The sequence below is a fragment of the Candoia aspera genome, chromosome 3 (assembly GCF_035149785.1).
Source record: "Candoia aspera isolate rCanAsp1 chromosome 3, rCanAsp1.hap2, whole genome shotgun sequence".
In the NCBI taxonomy this organism is placed as follows: domain Eukaryota; kingdom Metazoa; phylum Chordata; class Lepidosauria; order Squamata; family Boidae; genus Candoia; species Candoia aspera.
The window spans coordinates 4575294-4601993 of record NC_086155.1 but is presented as its reverse complement, the minus strand read 5'-3'; the positions used below and the strand labels follow the sequence as shown (position 1 = coordinate 4601993).

Genomic DNA, 26700 nt, shown 5'->3' with positions numbered 1-26700 from the left:
TACCATAAACTTTTTTTAAAGTTGGCAGTCATCAACATACTTATTATGTATTATGTATTATATATTATTTCTTTCATATGTATCATTTCTATATATCAGCTCTATCACAAACAGAAGTTAATATCCTCTCATTCTCATGTACTAAAACCAGAGCAACATTTGATTAAGTTGTCCGTGTAATTCAAGCCAACAACAAGAACACAAAGGTAAACTCTGCATTGTGGCACTCTTCATCCTCTCAGCAAGAAGGTGAGGAGCTTGTAGATAGAAGGCAGGAAGGTACACATAATGGGGCTGGACTCGATAGCGATAAACAGCAGATGCTGATTTCTGAAAACAGTTTGGCATCTCAGGCCCTCACCTACATTGTGAAACACAACCCCCTTCAAAACTGCCAAGTAAATGTGCTTGCAAGCCTATCTACAAAACAAATGCCTGCAAGTGTGGCTTACAGAATTAGAGACCTGGCTTCCAGGTCAAATTGAACATCATCTGCTTCAATGCAAGACCAATATTTTAACACTTAAGGACAGAGTTAAGCTCCCAGCTGAGAAGGGAATGAAAAATACCCTGTGAAAGAGGCATTGTGCTGGCCAGGGGTCACTGAGGAGGCGCTTGGAGAACTCTAGGCAGCTTTTGTCCCAACGAATGCGTTTACAAGGAGGACTTTTGGATAGTGGATTATCATGGTAGACTGGGTGCTTTCTCTGGAAGTAAATGTACTAGGAAGTTGTGTTGTCTATAATGTCTCACAAACTGCTGGCTCTCTTTTTCCTTATCTACATGTAAGTTTGTTCGGGAAAGGGCTTTCATGCAAGAATGAGTGTCACTTGAACTAATTCTCTCTCTTTGTAGTATGTTTTCATAAGTACTTGATTGTTTCATCCGGAGATAAGTTATTAGTGGGTACAAGTAATTCTGTAGAGCGTAAAGGATTAAATCTGTGCAGTTAATGCAATGAGGGAATGCTTTACTCTGGACTTGGTGGTGTTACGTCTCCATCAACTTTAGACAGTAGCGTGGATTGTGTCAGTTCAAGAGTGATAAACCGGTCATGCCGTGTTTCAGTGCGCTTTTGTTCCTTCTGCTGAGTGGGTCATGGGCAGGAACTGTTATACTGGACACAATTTCTGATCAATAGGAACAGGACAGTCTGCATCTAACCGACATTGGCTGAGCCTAAAAGGCTAAACAAGGTCAGACCTGGTTAGCCCTTGGATCGGAGACAACCAGGATATGCTAGGGGTAGGAAGCCAAAATAAAACAAAATAAATCCTAGAAGCAAGAAAACTACATGGATGTGTCCATGTTGTTACCAAGAGTCAAAGCTGACTTGAAGAAGACTTTATCAAGACACAGGACAAAGCAATACTTGATGCTTGGTATTCATAGCTGTATTTCCTTTTTATCAATTATTTGGGAGAAACAGAAGTGGAGGCCCATTCCCTGAGACCATCCTCCCTTTCATCTTTTGCATGCTTTCTAGTCAATTTCAGATAATCCAGTCTTAGCAGTTTCATAATCCTTTAGTTTCACAATGCTGATAAAAAACTGACCTGTTTTGTTTTTCCTAATTTACATAAATTGTATATAGTGTCTTCTAACAGGATCCTATAAGTAAGCTACCTTGAAACATGTTTCATTTGGCTGTGGATGGAAGCCAGAGGCATATGAAATACCAGGCATAGAAGCAGTTAAGCAAAAAAGCAAAAGAGTTTCAGGGAGCAAGTAGGAGTAGAATAGATTAAAACATGTCTTTTAATGCTTCCTGATTGAGGTAGTTTTCACATATATTGGCTATAATATCCCCAAATCCTGTCCTATTGTATTTTCATAAATACCCAGTCTGGGAGTTATTCACTTAGCTTTTGATACGACAGATTTCAATGATCTTTGTCAGCCACCTGCCTTAACTAGAGACTTGCATATAGACAATTTTTTTTCAATTATTTATACAAAGTATCCTGAGGGACGCGGTGGCGCTGCGGGTTAAACCGCTGAGCTGCCGATCGGAAGGTCGGCGGTTCGAAACCGCGCGGCGGGGTGAGCTCCCGTTGCTCGTCCCAGCTCCTGCTCACCTAGCAGTTCGAAAACATGCAAATGTGAGTAGATCAATAGGTACTGCTTCGGCGGGAAGGTAACGGCGTTCCGTGTCATCATGCTGGCCACGTGACCCGGAAGTGTCTATGACAACGCCGGCTCCATGGCTTAGAAACGGAGATGAGCACCGCCCCCTAGAGTCGGATTCGACTGGACTTTACGTCAAGGGAAACCTTTACCTTTACCTATCCTGAGTATAACGGAGGGGGGGGGAAACGCAAGCAAAAGGTTCCCCCTATGCAATCTTGTGTGGAAATTGGTAGAAATATTCTCAGCCTTTGCCTTTTATATAGCAGGTCTTCTAAACTTTGTGGCCTTCTTTTATTGACTAGCAAAATTTTCTGTTTGCTGCGAGTGTGCAAACAAACATTTTTCTCTCTTTCCAATTAATGCAGCTAGCCTGCAATTTTACAGTCTGGCGACTGCTAAATAATTTATTGTGCTCTTTGCCAAACAATAGGTGGGGAAAGAAGAAAGCACAGCAAGACGGGCAAAGATCAGATTGGATTTTATTTGCGGGTGGGGGAACAGCTTCTTCAGGAACAGCTTTTTCTTTTGCTAAGAAGGAGATAGCAGATCACTTGCTGAGGCCAGAAGCTAATGACTGCCTGTGACAGGCTCCCATGCATGTCCCACTAAAGCAAGTTCAGCAAACGTTGGGCTTATGCAAAATGCTCTCAGCAGGTTGTTTCCACTTGGTTTACAGTTCAGAGGAAGCTGCATTGTGCCCAGGAAGGCTTACTTCAAGGAGAGTGCCAATGACAAGGGAGTTGTGAAAGGCTGTGAGTCAGCTCCAAGCTCTTCCAGAGGTCGTCTGGGGAAAGAATAGTCACCATCGTACTTAAGCACGTTTGTATCATTGCATCATGATATTCTCCTTGATCTGTCTTAATCATATATTTTTAATATTTGTTTGCTTTTATAACGTAAACTGTGTCACATTTTGAGTTCAGCAATCTAGAAATACAACCAATAAATTCCAAATATATCAACACTGAGGATACTATTTCAGTTTTGCTTTGATGGTCAATTCAAGTTTGATTACTAATGACTCCATGGATGCAGCCATGTTGTTTTCTTGGCAATAGTACAGAAGTGGTATGCCTGTCAGAACCAAGCTTGCCTCTGACTCGGAAAGTGAAACTATTTCCGAATCAGAGGAGGAATTGGAAACTTACCAGGCTGGAATCGGAGGAACGAAACTCCAGCATGACTCAGCAGAGCGGGAAGAATTGACATTGCTGATCGGGCGAGATCTGGAGGAGGATTTGAATTCGCCAATCAGCGCGCGCCAGAGATGGGCTGAAAAGCGTGTGAGGAAGAAGGCAGCCCAATTGGCTGCAGGAGACTCCAAGTGCGCCAAGTAACAGGATAAAAGGCAGCCGCACAGACAGCGTGCTGCCAGAGACAACTGATCCTCTAACCTTGCAGCTTCGGGAGAAGAGTCCTTACCGGTGTCAGAGTCGGCGTCTGTGGCCGAAGAGGAACCAGCGCTCGAGCTCCATTCTGAAGACGAATCGAGCCCTGCATTTGCTGTCAGTGAGGAAACAGAGTCAGCCGTGCCCAGCAGCCTTTGTCTTGCTTCTAGCCGTGAATCTCCACGACACCCTCAGCAGCGTGAGTCGGCTTCAGCTTCCCGGCGCCACCACTTGTCCACAGTTCTACATGACTGCACTTCACAGACTTCAGTGTATGTTGAGGTTTCACACCTATCTTGTTCAGGATCTGGGTTCGTGGCACACACGGTCCCTCCAGCCGAGTCCAGCTGAGTTCCAAGTCCCAAGCCTTGCTCTCAGTCTCCAGTCCAGGGAATCCAGCCTAGTCCGGGGCTTCCAGCTGAGTCCAGCTTATTTCCAGGTTCCAAGCCTTGCTCCCAGTCTCCAGTCCAGGGAATCCAGTCTAGTCTGGGAATTCCAGCCAGATCCAGCCTTGTTCCAGTTTCAAGTCTTGTCTTTGAGTCTTCAGTTCAAGTACCCAGCCTAGTCTAGAACCACCAGTTGAGTCTAACCTTGCTTTGAGTTTGAGTCCTGATCCAAGTCTCCAGTTCATCCCTGTCTGCTGTTCGTAGTCCTGATTCCAGGTCCATCAAGTCAGAGATTCAGTGTCTGCCTTGTTCCAGTATAGCTACAGTTCGAGAACTGTTGCTTCCAGCCCTCGTCTTTCAGTCAGATCCAGTTGGTCCAGTTGGGCTTGTTCAACCCAGTCTTGCATTTCAAAGACTTACTTATTGTAAATAGTTATTAATAAAGAATATTGTTGAGAATCTGTCTGGTGCTTAGTCTGAATAGGACAATGCCATTGTTTTCTTCCAGGATTATTTCTTGTTTTTATTTTATTCATGTATGCGGTTGCCTATATAATCGCAGATGTGATTCTGGCTGGCTGACAACAATGCATTAAAAAGAGCACAAAAAACTCTAACAGCAACAATGTAAAGCCTATAATGGCCACCAAGGACAAACAAAAATGAATGCACGTCAGTAACGAGAGCATCTCGTAGGCCAAGTAGCCCCCTGACTCCCAGGCCCTGGAGCACATGCAGCCTTCAGTGCTTTGCAAAAGGCTGAGAGGGTCGGCGGCAATCCAATCTTGGGGTGAGGTGTTCCAGAGGGCAGGGGCTGCAACAGAAAAGGCCTATTTCCTCGGTTCCATTAGACGGCATTATTTAATTGAGGGGACCTGGTGTGTGCCCTTCCTGCTGGACCTGGTGGGATGGGTACAAACAACCAGGGAGAGGCAGTCCTGCAAATAACTCAGTCCCAGGCCATGAAGGGCTTTATGGGTGACAACCGGCTCAGAAACACGGTGGGAACCAGAGCAATTTATGGAGCAGGGGTGTAACGTGGGCATATCGAGCACTCTGGACCAGTTGCAGCTTATGGATGGTCTTCAAGGGCAGCCCCGTGTAGAGCACATTGCAGTGATCTACTTAGGAGGTGACGTGGGGAGGAGGGACCATGATGCACACAATGAAGTGCTGCCACCTGCTCTTCAAAGAGCTATGAGTTCAGGAGGACCCCTAGATTGCACACTGGTCCTGTTTGGGGTAGTGCAACCCCATCCAGAATCCAAAATGGAAAAACACCAGATCCAGAGGACCCCAAGACCCACTCAGGCCACTCAGTCTTGTCAGAGTTGAGCTGAAGCCTGCTCTTTGCTACCCAGGCTAGCCAACAGCCCTAGGATTTTTCTGGTGGTGGTCCATCAGTCTGATGCTGCTTAGCTTTTTGCAGTGGTCTTGCTTTGAGGTGCTGTCTCTCATCTGACTCTTCCTTTTAATTTCAGTAACATTGATTAAGCACTAGGTGTGAAATGTTGAAATTACTAAATGTACGATTAAAGATGAAGGGAATTCCAGGTGATCTTTCTCCCATTTTGGCACCTTAATTCTGTGGCATTTCTTTGGTTCTAGTACAGTTTAGGATTACATCAAATGTTTGTTAAAAAAGAAAACTCTTTCCCCCCTGCAAATCTGAGGGTAAGCATTGATTTTCTTCCAACTAGATCTTATTTCTCCTTTTTTATTTTCAGTTTATTATATTAGTTAATAGGCAAAAAAGTATACATGTAACTATTAATATAACAGGACATCAAAGATCATTGTCATGATAACTTAAAAATGAAAAAAAGGGGAAAAGGCTGGGAAAATTATATAATAAACAGAACAACTTCAAAAATTTAACTGTTATTTAAAAGGTGTCTCCCTTTATGTCAAAAAAGCAGATAATCACAATAACAATAGTAATCATACAGAAGTTAGCAACCAACAGCAAAAAATCCATATCTGCAAATCAGATGCAGATGTTTTTCTTCTAAAGTTTTATATATGTATGTATGTATTTAATTATATTTATACACCTTGCAAACATTAGGCTCTTGATGGTTCTTTTATACAGCCCTTGTGCCCAAAATCCAAAATTTATGATGTCATGATAGATTCTAAATAATAGGAATTTAGTCAAAAAGTATATACATCTTTAAAAGTTTAAAAAATAGATTCCTCAGAAGTTATTGCCGATAGTGATATTTGAGAGGCCTAGTTTACCCCCAAAGTGGACTTTTCAACTACAGCATTTTAAACTGAGATTATTCTATAATGTAAGATTGCCATGTGTAAAACGGGAATGGACTGAATATTTTCCATATTTGTGATCAGCCTGGAAACAGAGAGATGGTACTATCCAGTCGTAGCTTTCACACCGAGTCTGAAAAAGAGTTGCACAATAATCTGAAGTTATTTGTTCCCACCAGTGATCAAAGCTAGGACTTGTCTTTTCCCACTCTATTAGAATGTATAGTGAGTTTTAATCTAGAACCTTGCATTTGACAACTTATATAGAATGGTATATAAAATGTACATTGGTATCTGTAATAAAAGGTAATTCTTGGAAACACTGAACATTTAACTTTTAGTAAAGATGAACCACTATTCAAAGGAGGTGGTTAAGTTAAAGTAAACATTATTTTTATTAATTTTTGCTAAACCAGATAATAATTATATCTGACATGAGCTCCAATCATTTCTTTGGAGTGGCTATTTCAGTTCACTGAGCCTTATGACATTCATACTGTTAAATGCTTGTTTACTTTTACAGTTTTTCTTCCTTATTTCTAAAGCAAACGGTCATCTGGGAAGATGTTTTTAAACCATCAATAAAAGACCTCAAGACAGGAATTTGCAAAAATGTTTAAATGCATAACGGAATAGGAGTTTATTATTTTTTTATTTATTTAGCCACCACAATCAAAAATGGCTGCTCAACGTAAAATAAACCCATACAAAAATTTTAAAAACCATAATGATGCTACAAACATAAAAAAAATAAATAGAAGATGGCAAGCTGGTCTTAATGGCATTATGTATGATGCTGTTCTATTTTGAATTAATGCTGCTTGCTCTGAGAACCAGTATCCATGCTGGAAATAAAACTCTGCTGAAGCCGCTTCAAGTGTGCTATATCTCTAGCTGTCTTACTTTCCCTTCAAGATTACTGGTTCAGAAACGGGAGCAGCTGTTTGACTTAAGAACACCCCAGGTAGGGTAGATAACAAGTCTATTTTTTCAGTTCATTGACTCTCAGTTGATGCTGGGGGTCTACATTTTAATCTGGCCTGCAAGATGGGCTCTTTGTGGTGAAGTGCGCGACTGCAGAGGGTGCACATTTGAAAAGGATGAGCTGAAGCAGGCAGTGAACCGGGAAATTTAAGCCTAGCCTAGTCCTACCCCAAGCATCTGTTTCCAAATATTGAGCCCATAAGGGTATAAGCGCTGACCCTACTGCAAAACCGCACATCCGTTGGGAAACAACAGCACCCCGTTTTCTCGACCAGTGAAACAGCGTGGGAAGTTCCTGGTTACACAGGGATTTTAAATTGGCTGTTTATATTGCTATAATAATAGTACACAGCACATTTTGACAGAGGTTTGTCTGATGTAACTGTATTTTAGTAGCATCCTAATACTTAGCTTTGCAATAGTGTGCAATAGATAGAGGAAATCTTGTTTGAATGGTATACACATCAGTGGAGCTGCTCAGGTTGGGGGAATTTGGAAGATGTCCACTGTGAGCTTTATGCTCTACACTCACTCGTCCCTTCTTCTGTGCTCTCCTCTCTTACTCCATTCAGCACATGCACATACTTCCCCTGATCCCCCCTGTCTTGCCCTGATGTAGCCACCTTTCCTTATTTTACTCTAAAAAGAGCAGATGGGTCTGTAAAGCTACAGTTGCATCCAGCATCAATAAGGGGAAAGGGGGGAGGAGGAGGAGGAGGAGGAGGAGAAGGGAACATAGTAGGACCTCAGATTACTGTTGTTAGTAGTAGCAGTAGTAATAGTAATATGCTGTTATTAAATAATATTATTAAAGAAATGTGTGGCACTGAATTTGGCCTGTCTTGTGCCCTGGACCTTTGCCTGGAAGTTTGGCCCTAGTCGCCTCTGAAGGGGATTTATTCTACTAGAACTTCTTGAGAACAAAGATGGCTATTTTAATTCTTTGGGACTGATCACCATGAAAAAGCTTCCTTATTTCTAGAAGTAAAGGTTATTTGATAAGTTTATGATAAAGCTCCAAAACTGAACGGATGTGCTACAATTTTTCTTACCAATAATCTGCTTCACAAAGAATTATTGAGTAGGCCATGTTCTGATAAAAGTCATGCTTTGATTATTAGAACATCTTAAAATATGAAAGCAAATACTTACATGTTTATAATGGAAAAATAAATGGTCTGTGAAACTTTTGAAAGGTTAGCAGAACTTGCAAATGAAGGATGATTATCTTCCTTGTGCTGCTGTTTGCAAAGACTTGCTTTGTCATTCTGTCCTTGGTGTTCCTTTGTAAGCTAATGCCTCTTATAATTTCACTGGGGTGAAATACAAAAGCACTTTCCACACAAGTTCTGTTGAATTCTGTTCTTTTGCAACTTCCAATTGTTTCCTTAGGCTTGTGGAAGCAGTTGTGGGAAAAGATGGAGTGAACAAGGTAGTACCATGAATTGCAATTCACTTGCCAGTTTGAATTCTGACAGATATGTACTAACCTGCCCATCTGTGTGGATGTTTAACTGGCCATTAATTGTCTTAAGTAATACACGCACATATGTACATTTTTATTTTTTTGTGCCTTCAAGTCATTCTTGACTCCTAGCAATGACATGGACAAATCCTTGCAATTTTTTTGGCAAGATTTTCAGAAGTGGATTGCCCTGGCCTCCTCCTTCCTAGGGCTGAGAGGGAGTGAGTGGCCAAAGGTCAGCCAGCTGGCTTTGTGCCTATGGCAGGACTGGAACTGGCGGTTTCCCAGTTTCTAACCTGGTGCCTTAAACCAAACTGATTCTTATACATACAGTATCTAAATACGTATTTTAAGCTGTATGCAAAACTAATCTGAGGATATTAGGGAGAGGTTCCTTCCTATTATCATAGGTGCTAGGCAATCAGTATTGTCCACGCTGGCTGCTGAAAATTTGCTGAACCAAATGCTTGAGACCTAGAGAGGAAAATATGTATTTTGTAATGAGCATCAACCCCACCCTACCCCCTCCATGTTGACATACTTTTTTTTCCCCCCCTTTTGGTCAGAGGAAGAACTCTTAGGCCAGATATTCGGCCTATGTAAATGGCTCCGCTATGGTACTATCACTAAACAGTTAAATAACTCCAATCCAATAACTCTGATAATCTCAGCACTTCGAAGCTCGGAAGATAATTTTGAATGGAATGTGATTTTTATCAGTGCTGTCTTTTATAAAGCTATAAATAAGTGCATACTGAGAATGGATGAGTTTTTAGTTATGTGTTAATTCTTCTTTCATATCCAGATCAAACCTTAAGCTGCCAATAAGACGCCACCTTCTTGGCTTTGTCATTGGCCGAAAACAAGTCATTTTCAGTGCACACTATTGGCAATAATTGGCAGGTCAGCAGGTGGGCCGGATTCTGTCTCCCTCCACATTCACACAGTGTGTTATTATCCATCAGCAACCCCCATTTGAGCATGTTAGCCTCACATTTAGGCACTTCAACCCTCAACCTATTCAGAGTCCTCCAAATGACATAAGGGAGGTCGAATCCCTCGGCCACATTCTCCTCTGGGACTCTTCCTTGGTCAGTGATTTCTCCCCTCCCTCTTCCAATTCGGTTCTGCTCTTGCCTGGTCTCAAGAGTGTTTGTCCTCGCCATGAAACTCTTCCTAGGTTTTAGTTGAAGAGCTTGAGGCTCATGCCCATCCAGAGGGTGCCGGAATCCTTCTCTTGTTTTGCTCACTCAGCATCTGCTGCTCCTTCCCTCCTGATCTTGGTGAGTACAATGCCAACAAGGGGGTCCATTTGCTCAACTGGTGTAGGCTTAAGACATCCTGTCACTCTTTGTATGGCTCCATTTACAGCGATGTCAGCTTGTTTCACATGTGCAGACGCACTCCACACTGGAGCAGCGTGCTCTGCTGCAGTGACCCTCAAGGCCAAAGCTGGTGTTTGTAACGTGGATGGCCGGGCTACCCGTGTGTAATTTGTCAGTTTCCTAACAATGTTACTCCTTGCACTAACCTTGGCCTTAATGTTCAAACAGTGCTGTTGAAAGGAAAGCGTTCGATCAAGTGTCACACCGAGATACTTTGGTGTGGGACAATTCTGTAATTGGTTCCCTTGCCGTGTAATGTTCAGTTTAGCCCCGGCGTCTCGATTTCAAAGATGGAAAGCGCACACCCGGGTCTTACTTGGATTAGGCCTCCAATGATTAGTAGTGCAATATTGTCCTAATGTTTCAAGTGCTACGGTGTGTTAATTGAAAATTGTATTGACTCATCACTTCTTGGGCATCAAATTGCAATAGGAAGAAGTGTTTTCCTTGTAAATAATCCATATCTCTGGAATACTGAAGCTACAGTAATAAAATACTAGTACAAAAATATTAATTGCTAGCTTTAGTTTACCAGATACAGTAATCGTGGTTTCAATGAGAGTTAAGTGCTTGTGCGAATATCTGTTTGCATCTGAAAGCATATCAAGAGTTTTTGGGCTTAAGGGCTTAGCTCATGCTTTACTTAGTTTTCTAGACTATTCTAGTACTAGCTTCAGGAATGTTAAACTTTGGGATAGAGAAAAACTCTCAGTGAACAATTTTGGGTGGAGAGGAATTCTAGGTTTGTTTGTTTGTTTGTTTGTTGCATGTTTAGTTTTTCTATACAAAAAATGAGACTAGGGTATTGTTTTGCTTTGTTGTTGTTTATTCGTTTAGTCGCTTCCGACTCTTCGTGACTTCATGGACCAGCCCACACCAGAGCTTCCTGTCGGTCGTCAACACCCCCAGCTCCCCCAGGGACGAGTCTGTCACCTCTAGAATATCATCCGTCCACCTTGCCCTTGGTCGGCCCCTCTTCCTTTTGCCCTCCACTCTCCCTTGCATCAGCATCTTTTCCAGGGTGTCCTGTCTTCTCATTATGTGGCCAAAGTATTTCAGTTTTGCCTTTAATATCACTCCCTCAAGTGAGCAGTCTGGCTTTATTTCCTGGAGGATGGACTGGTTTGATCTTCTTGCAGTCCAAGGCACTCTCAGGATTTTCCTCCAACACCACAGTTCAAAAGCATCGATCTTCCTTCGCTCAGCCTTCCTTATGGTCCAGCTCTCGCAGCCATATGTTACTACGGGGAACACCATTGCTTTAACTGTGCGGACCTTTGTTGTCAGTGTGATGTCTCTGCTCTTAACTATTTTATCGAGATTTGTCATTGCTCTTCTCCCAAGGATTAAGCGTCTTCTGATTTCCTGACTGCAGTCAGCGTCTGCAGCAGGGCTGCAACTAGGGGGGGCAACCGGGGCATGTGCCCTGGGTGCCGTGCTGGTCAGGTGCCAAAATGACTGCTGGGGGGTGCCAAAATGCGTGCGGAATCCATGTTTGCCCCAGGTGACACAGACCCTAGTTATGGCCCTGATCTGCAGTAATCTTCGCACCTAGAAATACGAAGTCTTTCACTGCTTCTACGTTTTCTCCCTCTATTTGCCAGTTATCAATCAAGCTGGTTGCCATAATCTTGGTTTTTTTGAGGTTTAGCTGCAAGCCAGCTTTTGCACTTTCTTCTTTCACCTTCATCATAAGGCTCCTCAGTTCCTCTTCGCTTTCAGCCATCAAAGTGGTATCATCTGCATATCTGAGATTGTTCATGTTTCTTCCAGAGATTTTAACTCCAGCCTTGGATTCCTCAAGCCCAGCTTGTTGCATGATGTGTTCTGCATACAAGTTGAATAGGTAGGGTGAGAGTATACAGCCCTGCCGTACTCCTTTCCCAATCTTAAACCAGTCCGTTTTTCCGTGGTCTGTTCTTACTGTTGCTACTTGGTCGTTATACAGATTCTTCAGGAGGCATACAAGATGACTTGGTATCCCCATACCACTAAGAACTTGCCACAATTTGTTATGGTCCACACAGTCAAAGGCTTTAGAAGAGTGAATAAAACAGAAATAGATGTTTTTCTGAAACTCCCTGGCTTTTTCCATTATCCAGCGGATATTGGCAATTTGGTCCCTAGTTCCTCTGCCTTTTCTAAACCCAGCTTGTACATCTGGCAATTCTCACTCCATGAATTGCTGAAGTCTACCTTGCAGGATCTTGAGCATTACCTTACTGGCATGTGAAATGAGTGCCACTGTTCGATAGTTTGACCATTCTTTAGTGTTTCCCTTTTTTGGTATGAGGATATAAGTTGATTTTTTCCAATCTGATGGCCATTCCTGTGTTTTCCAAATTTGCTGGCATATAGCATGCATTACCTTGACAGCATCATCTCGCAAGATTTTGGACAGTTCAGCTGGGATGCCATCATCTCCTGCTGCCTTGTTATTAGCGATGCTTCTTAAGGCCCACTCAACCTCACTCTTCAGGATGTCTGGCTCTAGCTCACTGACCACACCGTCAAAGCTATCCCCAATATTGTTATCCTTCCTATACAGGTCTTCTGTATATTCCTGCCACCTTTTCTTGATCTCTTCTTCTTCTGTTAGGTCCTTGCCATCTTTGTTTTTGATCATACCCATTTTTGCCTGGAATTTACCTCCGATGTTTCTAATTTTCTGGAAGAGGTCTCTTGTCCTTCCTATTCTATTGTCTTCTTCCACTTCCACACATTGCTTGTTTAAAAATAATTCCTTATCTCTTCTGGCTAACCTCTGGGATTTTACATTTAATTGGGCATATCTCCCCCTATCACTGTTGCCTTTTGCTTTCCTTTCTTGGGCTACTTCTAGTGTCTCGGCAGACAGCCACTTTGCCTTCTTGGTTTTCTCTTTCTTTGGGATGTATTTTGTTGCCGCCTCCTGAACAACGTTGCAAACTTCTGTCCATAGTTCTTCCAGAACCCTGTCTACTAAGTCCAGTCCCTTAAATCTCCACTGCATATTAACCTCCACTGCATATTCCTTAGGAATATTAGTGAGCTCATATCTAGCTGATCTGTGGGTCTTCCCTAATCATTTTAGAGTGATCCTAAATTGTGCAATAAGAAGTTTGTGATTTGAACTACAGTCAGCTCCAGGTCTTGTTTTTACCGACTGTACAGATGTCCGCCACCTTTGGCTGCAAAGGATGTAGTCAACCTGATTTCGGTGTTGTCCATCTGGGGAAGTCCATGTATAAAGCCGTCTCTTAGGTTGTTGGAAGAGAGTGTTTGTTATGCACATTGAGTTGTCTTGGCAAAATTCTATCAGCCTATGTCCTGCTTCGTTTTGTTCTCCCAGGCCATGCTTACTGTCCTAACAGCCAGGAAACACGCTGAGACAAGGAACTGGTCTCTAATATTTATTGCTAGTACTTAACAGGAATCCTAACAAACTGAAGAAGCGTGGGAAAACCCAGACATATAAACCCCAAAGGTTAAGGCGGTCCCGATCTGTGTCTCTTTGAATGGCTGCCCAATTCCTCAGTGCTACGCATGCGCTTGACAGTCTGGATGGGAGCCCCCTGCTCGCCATCCTTACTCATGACACTTACCTGTAATTCCAGGTGTCATTTGACTGCCCACCTTAGCATTCCAGTCTCCTGTGATGAAAACGACATCTCTTTTAGGTGTGTTGTCCAGTAGGTGCTGCAGATCCTCATAGAACTGCTCTACTTCAGCTTCTTCAGCATCTGTGGTTGGGGCATATATTTGGATCACTGTGATGTTAGATGGCTTGCCCTGAATTCGAATTGAGATCATTCTATCGTTTTTTGGATTGTATCCAAGCACTACTTTAGCCACTTTACTATTAAGTATGAAGGCTACTCCATTTCTTCTGTGGTCCTCTTGTCCGCAGTAGTAGATCTGGTGGTCATTTGATGTGAAGTGGCCCATTCCAGTCCATTTCAGTTCACTGATGCCCAGAATGTCTATCTTTCATCTTGACATCTCACCAATAACCACATCCAATTTGCCCTGGCTCATAGATCTTACATTCCAGGTTCCAATGGTGTGTTGATCCTTAGAACATCGGATTCGCCGTTCACCACCGGCACCGTCGGCCGCTAGCCGTCCTTTCGGCTTTGAGCTAGCTGCGTCATCACGTCTGGGGCTAGTTGAGCTCATCCTCTGTTCCTCCCCAGTAGCATTTTGACCAACTTCCGACCTGGGGGTCTCATCTTCCGATGGTATACCAACATATCTCTGGTTGTCCTGATCCATTGAGTTTTCACGGCAAGAATACTGGGGTGGGTTGCCATTACCTTCCCCAGGGATCGCATTTAGTCTGACCTCTCTGTCATGACCTTCCCGTCTTGGGTGGCCCTTCACGGTTTAGCTCATGGCATCATTGAGGTGCTCAAGCTCCAGCACCACGACCAGGTAACGATCCTTTGCTGAAGGGTGTAAGAGTACATATATGTTATTGTTAAGAGTCTTTAAATATTTGTGCTCGGGGAAGCATAGAATACTGCAGTTTTATTTGGACCTCCACAGTGATAGCTGCCGTATAGTGGCTATAGGTGGAGGCAGTTTATTTGAGAAATCTGAATCACGTGTTACAAGATAATGGCTGATAATGGGAATAATGTATATATTTTTTTCACATGTAGCTCTTCAAAACAGAAAGTGCATATTTTTGCAATAGATACATTCTTTACAGTATGTAAAATTAAATTGTTGAACTAGCACAGAACTTTTAGCTATGGAAATTCCCTGAGTGATTTTGTGCCAGTTACTTATATTCAGCATAACCCGTCTCACAGGGTAATTGCTGTGGGAATAAAAGAAAGGGAGATCCCAGTGTAAGCTGCCGTGAGCTCCTGTAAAAAAGGTGGTGAATCAGATTAGATTAGATTAGATTAGATTAGATTAGATTAGATTAGATTAGATTAGATTAATCAATTGGAATGAGTGAAGTAGCCCTGAGATCCACTGTCATAGCTACTATTTTCTCTTACCTGTTATGTCTGGTTATTCAACTCAGTCCCAAACATTTTTGTCTATTCCTCCTGAATCTTTGTCCTTATCAAGGAGCCTCATCTTTAGCAAGCTGATAGTTTGAAGCTGGCATATATCAGCTTGACACCTAGTAGCTAAAGGCAACTTGGAATTCCATAGAGATGAGTGAATAGACTGGTTTCCTCTAGAGATCTGGTAGTAGAGGAATAATAGCTTTTCTGTGTGAAAGTGGATTTATTACTCACCTGCATTTCTTTGCTTCTAGTCTTTGTTGAATATATCACATTACCTTATTTCGATAATTCCTTGATTACAGAAGACCAAATTCCATTGGGCTTTTGAAATGAGGCGTGGGGACAAAATCCATATTGTCTGCATTATTGGCTATAAAATCGCTCTTGTTTTCTTCAATCCTGTTTTTTCTCTCATTATCTATAGTAGCAACTTAATAACCACAGTTTCACCTGCTGGATTTTCCTTCTAAGGCAAATGAATGCTGACGTCTGTATCTGGAATACCAACAAAATTTGTTTAGCAAATATTAAGATTAAATCTGCAATATAGTCATAGAAGGGAATGAATAGAGACAGTTGAATAGCCATTAATTCAGATAAAAGCCTTGGGACCCTTAAAGACTAATGAATGTGGAGTTCTTGTTTCTCTCTGAGCTGGGCTGTTGTCTTGTGGACGTTTCATGACTCAACTAGGGAACATCACCAGTGCGAGCGAGGGTGGGGTTAGCTGACTGTTTACATGCAGTCACTTGCCCTGCCAATGTTGGTGGCAGTGTGGTGTCCTCCTTGATTAGAGAATTGTTTTCTCCCGGATTGTTTGTCTGCTTATCTGAATGCTGGCTGTGTGGAGGAGTTGCATTGTAGTATTTTTGTTTCCTTCCTAGGTTTTTTACTGACTCTTTTGAATTGTGTGTAAATGTGGTTTATCTTTATGTGTCTGTTGATGGCTGATGTGTCTGAATGCCAAACTGCCATGAATTTCCTAGCATTTTTGGATTTGGCTTGATCCAAGATGCTAATGGTTTCCCAGTTGAAAGTATGCTTGAGTCTGTCCATGTGTTGTCAGATTAAGGCGTTTTCGTCATGTCTTCTGACTGCTAGTTGGTGTTCATGGATGCACTCTGCTAGTCTTCTGCCGGTCTGTCCTACATAGTGGCTGTTACAGTCCTTGCATTGTATGTTGTAGATGACCCCTATTTGTTCTTCTTGGGCTGTTGGGTCTTTTGGTTTGCTTAAAATGTTTTGGAGGACTTTAGTTGGTTTGTGTGCTACAGAGATGCCATGTGGTTGTAGTAGTCTGTTGGTTGTTTCTGAGATCTTTGTGATGTATGGGAGTGTTATTTTCATTGGCTGTGCTATAGCGAGTCCATCTTTAATTCTAGATAGTTCATCTGTAATCCTTGCTGGCTCACAATTTGGGGGTTCTTTGGGATTCGTGGTGGAAGCCAAGGTCAGGAGAACCTTCACACGATTACATCTTCTGTGCCAATTATGGCCATTTCTGTATCAGAAAGCTTTGTGCATGGTCGTTACTTGTGCTGTCATCATGCCTCAATTGGACTACTACAGTTTACTCTACATGGGGCTGCCCTTGAAGATCATTTGGAAGCTTCAGCTGATGCAGCACGCAGCTACCTGTGTAATTACAGACAGACTGAAGTTTGCCCATATAACACTGCTATTTTGGGGGCTGCAGTGGTTGCCAGTCAGCTTCCGGATACAATTCAAGGTGCTGGTTATCCCCTTTAAACCCTTTCATGGTTCAGGACCTGGATACCTATGAGACCACCTTCTCCGGATTGAATCTGTGTGCCTAATGAGCTTAGGAAGAGAGCCCTTGCTGAGGGCACCCTGCAGGTGGAGGAAATGTCAGCTACATGGACCTGAGAGGTAAGCCTTCCCATGATGGCCGCCTCCTGAGGAACAGCTTGCCTTCGGTATTTCCATCTTATTGGGCTTCTGAAGGGCCAAAAAGACCTGATGTTTGGAAAGCTTTGGGGAATGTGGAAGTTTAGCCTGCCTCCAGGCATAGCAGTCTCCTAAGATGCAACATTTTTAACCGTATGCTTGGATTCTGTAAGCCACTTTGAACCTACAGGAATCTGCAGCACCGAAGTATAATCTTTCAGTAAGGAAGCTGCATATTTCACCTCACCTGTTTACTTAGGGAGTATTCCATTTCCAGTTCTGTTTGAAGGGGGAAACATTTGCTCAGTCCTCTGTGCTTTCTGCTAGTAAATTAGACCCTGGGGTTCTTGTTATTGCAGCTGCCTGAGAATACATCTAGGCCCTCTTTGTGTCTGAAAGCATGGCAACGGGGACAAGCACATATTACATTTTCATCCAGGTCTCATATTAACATGTAAGCACTGTCATCCTAGTGGGTAGGAGCATTAGCTGGGATTGTGGACAACATCCTATACAGAAGTTGGCTTGATTCCAGACTGTATATCTGATTGCTGATATGCTCTGCCTAATTTCAGCAGTGGTGATGGTTTAAAGCTGCCTGCTATTAAATGAGTGCCAATCTCCCTATTTGTGAAAAATGTGTTTCTGTTCTGAATGACAATATTATAACTAAGCAGGCATCATTTCAATCTTGGGCTGTTCCAGGTTGTGAAGTACAGACTTTGGTGTATTGCATTTATGGTTCAGCGGCTCACCATGAGTTATTTCTGGCCTCATTCCACGCATCGGGGCATTGTTGCTAGGGGCAGGCTCTGCCTGGATATCAAAAACCCACATAGATTATTAGTTTGTGCCTCATCAGAACTCAGAAATATTGCCACCTTGTACCTGCAGCAAAACATCTGAATTTTCTTTTTGATGAAGTCACCCGTGTTTCTGCCTACATCAGTGAAGTGATAATGTATAAATCTCTAATCCGTATAGGCATTAAGAAGTTGGTGCAACTTAAATCAGTGTATCTGTTTGAACTGCTCTACCCTCACAGCCCATTTCCTCTACAGGTAGTCCTCACTTAACGACCCTAATTGGGACCAGCAACTCCATCGCTAAGTGAAGTGGTTGTTAAGCGAAACATGTGACCATTCTGCTTAGCAACAGCAGTCCTGGCAGTCCTGGTTGTGGTTGTCAAGTGAATCACTTGTGGTTGTTAAGCAAGACATCACATGACTGTGACTTGCGACCTCCTGCTGTCTTCCCCATTGACTTTGCTTGTCAGAAGCTGGCTGGGAAGGTTGCAAATGGTGATCACGTGACCATGGGACATTGTGACTGTCATAAAAGTGCAACGGTTGCCAAGCACCCGAATCATGATCATGGGGACACTGTGATGGTCGTAAGGGTGACGACCGGTCGTAAGTCACTGTTTTCAGCGCTGTCATAACTTCAAATATTCACTAAACTAATGGTCATTAAGTGAGGACTACCTGTATCTGGAGCAAGCCAAAAATTAGGAACTTTGTGGCAGAATCTCAGTAGTAGTAATTATAGAAGAGTAGTAGTAGTAGTGACAGTGACAGATTGTATTTCTAGGTGGGAAGATTACTGCCGATGCTGACTGCACCCAGGAAATCAGAAGACGCTTAATCCTTGGGAGAAGAGCAATGACAAATCTCAATAAAATAGTTAAGAGCAGAGACATCACACTGACAACAAAGGTCCGCATAGTTAAAGCAATGGTGTTCCCCGTAGTAACACATGGCTGCGAGAGCTGGACCATAAGGAAGGCTGAGCGAAGGAAGATAGATGCTTTTGAACTGTGGTGTTGGAGGAAAATTCTGAGAGTGCCTTGGACTGCAAGAAGGTCAAACCAGTCCATCCTCCAGGAAATCAAGCCAGACTGCTCACTTGAGGGAGTGATACTAAAGGCAAAACTGAAATACTTTGGCCACACAATGAGAAGACAGGACACCCTGGAGAAGATGCTGATGCTGGGGAGAGTGGAGGGCAAAAGGAAGAGGGGCCGACCAAGGGCAAGATGGATGGATGATATTCTAGAGGTGATGGACTCGTCCCTGGGGGAGCTGGGGGTGCTGACGACCGACAGGCAGCTCTGGCGTGGGCTGGTCCATGAAGTCACGAAGAGTCGGAAGCGACTGAACGAATAAACAACAACAACAGTAATAGCAGTAGTTATCAAAAGCAAAAAAGGAAAGTCCCATAAACACATACATTGTTTATGTACTAAAAAAAGAAATAATCCTAAATATATATTCATGTATATACATATAATAGAAGTGAGAACCGTGGAGGCAATTTGTTGTTTTTCAGGTGTAGCCAGCACTTTACGAGTGAGCTTCCCTGATGGTCCAGCTGGGCCCAAACCAGGCATCATTCCTTAAGGCAGGACTCTTTCTTAAGGCATTTGAAGTTTGCTGTTATATTGATCAACTGATCATATTGGCATGTTGGTTGTTTTTTAAATCAATTTTATTGCTTAACGCTGTTCCTTGAAGGGCTATTCTAAATTTATTTTAAGATGTAAACCTCTGTGTGTCATTCCAGATTCTGTAGTGCACAGACAGAATAAATAAATTTCTTGGCAACCATAAAAGTACAAACTATGTATTTCCATTATCTTCCTGTTAATTTCCAGAAAATAATGTAAGCACTTAGAAAGGACTTAAAAATAATGTTAGCCAGTACTTCCCAAACTTTTTCCTTCATTACCCAAAACCGCTTATCAGAAAGTCCTTTTTACCAAAGGTAGGTAAAACACTTTAAATCAATTAAATGGGCTCATGTGTTGTTACCCAAAGAAAAACCACCTTTACCCAATTTTGGGTAATTTACCCAGGTTTGGGAAGACTGATGTAAGCACTTAGAAAAACCAATAACAGTAAGTAAATAAATAAATCAGGCAAAAAACAATACTCTAATCAAGGAACCACCAAGGAAGAAACCACACTCCCACCAACACTGGCAGGGCAGACTAACCCCACACTCACTGGCACTGATGATGTCACCCAGTTGGGTAATGAAACGTCTGCAAGCAAACAGCCAAGCTCAGCGAGCCCCAAGAACTCCACAGTTCAACCCTGAGCTAGAGATACTCTCTTCTATTGGAATAAGTAAAATAACTTACGTCTGAAAGAGAGTCAGTGCAGCAAGAGACTCCCTCAGATAAACTAATGCTGATTTAAACTACCCATTTCCCACAATTAGCTGAAGCTACCCATTGAACACCTATGCCCACCAGCTGGAACAGGTATCCAATACATGTACAGCAATATTTTTGTTAAATTACTTGCAATTTTAAAACTATAGAAATTACTTGGAGTTGTTAAAATGGTCTTTCATTAAAAGTTCTTATTCCATGCCTCCTTATATAATTGGTCATTTAACACAGCATATTCCAACAGACATTTGTAAATAACTGTTACATTTTATGGTGTGTTTGATGATGTCTAAACACAGTGGCTAGAGACCATCAAAGCTGACACCAGCCAGAGCATAAAACAACTAAAAGAAGCCGTACAAGACTGGAAAATGTGGAGAAAGCTGGTCCGTAGAATCGCCGAGAATTGGAGACGATTGAACGGATAGCATCATCATCATCATCACTACATTTTATAAAACGATGTTAAATCTGATATTGCTAGAGGAGATTCTAAGGTGCTTAGGACTGTTGGCCCATATCGGGGCATCAAAGGGACTTTTAACTATTTTCTTTTAGGCCTTTCCCTGTAGGGGAAGCAATTAAGGTATCGTTCCAATTCCCTTCTTGTAAGTTACAGTCACCAACTGAAAGAAAAATGATGGGCACTTAAAAGATACTGCTACAAAAATTTTCTGAAGCCATGCCCAGACCGTCTGTGGGAAAGTGCAGAGCTTCTCTGAGAAATAATTGGTGGGAGAGGCAGTTTTATAATCATACCCAACACCTCAGGAGAGAGCTGTAATCTGCATTGCCTTGTGCTTCTTTTCAGTAAATGAGTTCACCGTGATCAGGAAGAAGTTCAAGTGCCCATACTGCAGTTTCTCAGCCATGCACCAGTGCATCCTGAAGAGGCACATGCGGTCCCACACAGGAGAACGACCCTACCCGTGTGAAATTTGTGGGAAGAAATTCACCCGCCGAGAGCACATGAAGCGGCATACCTTGGTAAGTTGGGATCTCCAGAGATGTTTCAAGGGGCAGGGCTGGACAGGAATGGATGGAGAGCTGCATGAAAGAGGATGTGGGTGAGCATAGGCATGTCTGCCCAGTGTGTTGCGCACATGGCTTTCCCAGGCTTCTTTCTTTTCATGGTGCGGGGAGTTTTGCCAACATCACGTATAAAGAAAATATTACCATAAGGATGGACTTAAACATTTGTAAGAGAGCTATGAAAGCATCAAACACACTTGAAAACAGGGTATATGAAATAAAAGATCGGTTAACAATGCATGTTCAGTATTCTCGTGAACAGAATCCACGTAGTGACTTTGAGAAGCGGGTTTTTAAAATCCGTTTCTGGTGTGTGCTAGCAGTGTTCTCTCTTATATGCTACTTGGACTACCAAACTGACAAATAGTTCATTTTGTTGTTGAAAGTCAATTTGTATTTGCACAGTAGAGAAATTTTTTGGCCAAACGATATGATTGGTGCTTAGTACAATGTATGTGTTGACAGCAAATCTTGCTTTGGGGGTAGGTAATGATCCAAAGATTATTCAAGAGGCTTAGTGTTTCCTTTTCTACTGCAAGAGTACCCAATAACTTTTTTTTTTCATTTTAATGGTCATCATGGTGGCATTTACCTTTGATAGCATTACGCATGGCTTTTCCTGAACACGTTTTCTTGAATGAGCTAAAACTACATACCTCCAGTTGCTTTCAGAAACGAACCAGACATTTTATATTTTAAGTGGGAAATTTACTGCAGGAAGACGAAGGCAGTTATCTGTCTCCTATGTGGTAATAAGATATTGTATTATTGCCTATAGTATTTTAACAGTAGGATTCATCTAGAAAGGATGTCTTTAGTGGGGTTTCTGGTCACATTCATACAACACATTGAACCAACCCCAGCAGCTTTAGTGTTAATCTTGGTTAAAGTTTTTTGTAACATAGCGTGTTGTGGAAATTCAGTCCATTGGATTAGTTTATGATTTAGTGTATTTCAGTTTGGACTTAGAAACAGATTACAACGTTAACCGTTGAGTCTGTCTTATGAACAGACTGGTGCTCTCATGATCTGTGTCCCCACACACTCACCCGGCATGGTTTGAAGTTTAGGGGAAGTCTGAGGACTTTTGCCATCAGAATATTTAAGCTATTTCAGTTTTAAGAAGAGAAAAGGAAAATGTGAATGTTGAGTTACTTGAAGTATTATTTAGATGGGATTGGTTTTTAAACCATTCTGAGGGCTTTGTAGCAAGATCTGAACATAGGAAGTGCATCTGTGAAAGGCATTCTGCTCCTTCCCAGGTGCTCTCTGGACATCGGGCAGGATATTTCGCAGACAGCCTGCCTTTCACCCAGTTGCCTTCTGGAAATGGCTCTCTTCCTTTCCACGGGGAAGATTTTCAGCAATCAGCTGATGTGCTACTGTCTGCCTACCGCAGGTGCAAGCATTGTATCTTGTTTTGCCAAATGGCGGCATTTTGTAGATGAGATGGGCAGCTAGCTTGGGTTGCTTCAGCAGCAGTGTTGAGGGGCCACTGCACTCTGTTGCCATAGTACCCAAACCCTACTGCCTTCTTCCTTCTCTCCATGAATCCTTGTCCATTCGGATGACTGCCCAGCCATCTGGTCATGGGACCAATCGCTCCCGAGATGCCCCTTGATTTGCTCCATTGGGGTGTGCTTTTGGTAGCCTGAGATATTAATTCAGCTGCAGACACACATGCCTCAAATCTCTCCTTTGTTCTTTGCTGATAGTAACCACATTACAGTAATTGAATTTCAGGTATAGTTTTTTTTAAAAAAGCTGTAAAATTGCAAGGCATGTACAAGGGGTACAAGCTATCGTCAGCTGATCATTAAAAATGAAAACGATCTGCATGAAGATGCAAACAAAAAAAATGCTTGCACAAGTATGTTTATGCCCTTTCAAATATATAAAGGACATTTTATTTAATTTGTATTCTGCTTTGCTTTTGTGGGCTAGGGCAGATAATAACCAGGGGCTTTGAAAGCAAAATAAAATGCAATTAAATTAAAATAAACCTTATTTGTCTGTTTGTTTGCTTGCTTGCTTGCTTGCTTGCTGTGGGCACTCAAGGCTGTATACTTGGAATTCCCCCCTCCCCCCCTTGCCCTTGATTATGTCTCACAACAAAAACCCTGGGCAGGGAGAGCGTGACTGGCTCAGGGTCTCCGATCGAGATCTGCGGTTTGTCCAAGATCAGCGCAATTCAGTCCCTGTGCTACTTAAAAGACCATGGCCAGTGTTTGGTGCAATATAATCTAAGTTATACCCTAAGGGCTTTTCCCTCTGCTAATTTACCTGCTTTACTTTTGTCTTCCTCCCAAGGTTCACAGCAAAGACAAAAAATACGTCTGCAAAGTGTGCAGCCGAGTATTCATGTCTGCTGCTAGTGTGGGGATCAAGCACGGTTCCCGTCGGCACGGCGTGTGTACCGACTGTTCCGGCCACAGCGTGGCTGGCCACTTAGATGCCGGTGGCCGAGACGGGTCCCCCGATGGATTGTATGGCCCAGACGGCCCATACACTGAAGATCCTGATGATCTCAAGGCAGAAGGCGATGAAGACGTGGGGGAGGACGACGATGTGAAGTGGAAAGATGAGATAGAGATTTCACAAGACGAGGCAATCTTGGAAAATGACAAAGATGGCGCTGACTCTCCCCCAGAGCAAGAGAACTCTGGGGAGACTGACAAGGATTTCACTTGGATTTCTTAGGGATTTTTGGCTTTCCCTGGTCGGCTTGGGAAGCGCAGGGAGGGAAGAGCTGTGTCGGAAAGACTCAAGTGGCCTGGTCATTGTCCTGTGTATAGAAATGTGTTGTGTGTGAAGACTTTTTTTTAAAGAACATCTGATAAGTTCTCTATCTGATATTGCATCAGTGAGCATTTCCCAAGATGCTGTCACTTCCTTCTTTTAAATCCTTCCAACAGTGCTTAAAAAAAAGAAAGAAAAAACAGCCCTCAATTGGAATCTTTCAACTGGAACCTACCAGGCGATATGCAGGCAGCATGGAGTTTCCTCTCTCAAATGTTTTTTCCACGGTCAATTTAAAATACAGAGAACATTTGCTTCTCAAACAATAATTATAAAAATGATTTTAAAATAACTAGCCTCCCAGCAGCAAGGGACGTGGTATCAAGGTTACCAGTGGTAAACAAAACAGTGGGAGCATTTGAGAGCTCAGCCGGAAAGAACAATAGGTTTTACAGTTTGCAGCCTTCACTAGACCGAAGTGGGTTGATCAAAGGATTAATTTAGCCCACTGGCGTTTGTAACCTAAGGCTGCCTACATTTATAGGTTGCTTGCTGACAGGGAAGAGTGAGAAATACACTCCTCAAATGTGCCCCCTGGTGGCTAGGTCACAAAAATCCACTTTTCTGTCTTTTCCACGTGTCTCTTTTTCTCTCATTCAGAGGGACATACGCAGTGTTTGAACTGTGGCAGTGTGAGAAACCAAAGGATTTTCTTTGCCAAGCTCTATTAAGAAATAGCTGAGGGGTTGTTCCTAAGCCTTAGATGCATCGAGTCGCTAAATCAGCTATGCCGATCCCTGCTATTGTGTCAGTTGAGCAATCTGTACAGATCACCTGTGGCCCAATCCCTCTTGAAGAGTAAGTGCTTATCATCTCATGGGGGCATGGTAATATGGCAGGATCCACCTGTATATTATCCTTTGTTAGCCCCCCCTAAAGCAGTCCACAAGACCACACCAGTACACCAAGTTCATTTTGAGCAGTAAAATTCCATTTAGTCTCCCAGCCCTGTCACCAGATGACTTCGGTAGCCCTAAGAAAAAAAATCTCACAGATTTCTCCAAAGGCCTTTGTACCTCTTTCTCTGGAGTTTTAGGATCTGTACATTTGGAGAAGCAGCCTTCTGTATTTAAACAAGATGTTCCTTGTATACCTTTCTTCTCTGGCTGCAAGCTTGGGTCTCACAGCACCCGAGGAGAAGTGATTTGATACCTTTAAAAAGGTTCATTTTGCCAATACCCGTGTACTTTTACCTTTGCTTCCTGGGCAGGGCAGAGAAGGGGCATCCATATTTGCTGCAGAACCTAGTTTTATCCAGAATACTGTGTGGCTCAGAACAATTATCTTGAAACTTACCATAAAAAGCAAGCCTCAGAGTCAGAGGGGTCAAACAATTAAAGGTGCTGATTCTGTGTGTGTGTGTGTGTGTGTGAAATATATGTCTGTGAGTGTGTTGTCAGATGCAGTATCTGACCACAAGGGTAGCATATCATAATTTCTAAAGTGTAATGTCACCTTTCCCTCTCAGGCACTGGATCTAATCCAATATTGGAATTTGAGTGTTCTAATGATGTAACTTCGGGCGTTGGGAACATCCTGGTTACAGAGCTTTTTTGTGTGTATTAATTTTCAATTGCAGCTACTTCACAAGTCAGTGGAGGAGGGAGAAATTTGCAAGAAGGAAAGACATCTGGTGTTGTTAATTTTCCAAAAAGAACCATCTTAATATCTGATTAGTTTCTGAAAGAAGGAGAGAGAAAGTGAAAGAGAAAAGCAGCATTTCTTGGTAAAAGAACTCCATGTGCAGGTTTGTGGAGAAGTCCTCTTTATTTAATGTGCTAAAGCCCGTTAGAAAATGGATGCAGAACTGCTGCTGAATTGAAGGGGGATGTATTATGGACATAGGTACTTACATTACATAAGGTAGCATTATCCAGCTGGTGTCTGTGATCATCACATGAAAATACACACATGCCTTATTGCATCCATGCAGTATTGCTGGTCACACACCTCGTGCTTAGGGTTAGAACTGGCCTTGAAGCACACGCTGCTGGAAATGCTACATATACATGTTGTACTTATATGTAGTTTAATGAGATTGTAGAAAGGCAGAAAATAATTATTATGAGCAATAAAAATGGCTGCTTATGCCACTACAGATTCTGGAAGGCTCTGGCCCGAAGACTGAATGCGCTACCATCCAGGCATCACGTGCAGCTTAATTGGTAAGGCAGACTGCTTGCATCTCCCCTAGAAGGGCATCAAATCCAAGGAAAGACAATCCTTGGTGGTGGCAGCTTATTGGTGCTAAAACACTCCCCATTTAAGGTCTGCATTTCTCACTGAAAGGTCTGAGCAGAAATTACACTCCAGTTTGCACTAAGATACAGCTTCCTTCAAGCTGTTGATCTGCCAATGCAATATTTTACCTACATTTGTCTCAGTACATATCGCTGTTTCACTGTTTTCATCTTCCTTCACTGGGATAAATCCTGCGCAGCAAAGAGAACCGGGAGGGGAGTTTAACAATTATGTTGTACTGCACAAGTCTTTTTCCTATCTATCAGTTGTCACCTTTTCCCCATTGTAGTTTTCATTTTTCCCACACTCCCCATTCATCGGAGGGCTGTGGTTTAGATACTGTTTTTCTGAAGTCAAAGAATGCATTTATTGCCTATATTGACACCACGTGCTTAAGGCCGTTAATGCACTGGCTTGTTTTCTGGGTTCACAGAACTATTGAACCATAATCTAACCAAACAGACAGGGTTCAGACAACATGCTAACACACCAAAACCAAGGTTAAAACTAAGCAAGTTTAGCATGTTGTTTAA

General features: G+C 42.5%; 1 protein-coding gene across 1 annotated transcript in view; it reads left to right on the top strand.

The window, feature by feature from the left end:
* ZBTB46 (zinc finger and BTB domain containing 46) overlaps positions 1-25049 on the top strand; it is a 73147-nt gene extending 48098 nt beyond the window's left edge. The window contains exons 4-5 of the mRNA XM_063296886.1: positions 20907-21082; positions 23438-25049. Coding sequence (XP_063152956.1) covers positions 20907-21082; positions 23438-23827 — 566 coding nt within the window. The 3' untranslated portion in view covers positions 23828-25049. The remainder of the gene's footprint in view (positions 1-20906; positions 21083-23437) is intronic.
* The last annotated feature ends 1651 nt before the right edge of the window (positions 25050-26700 follow it).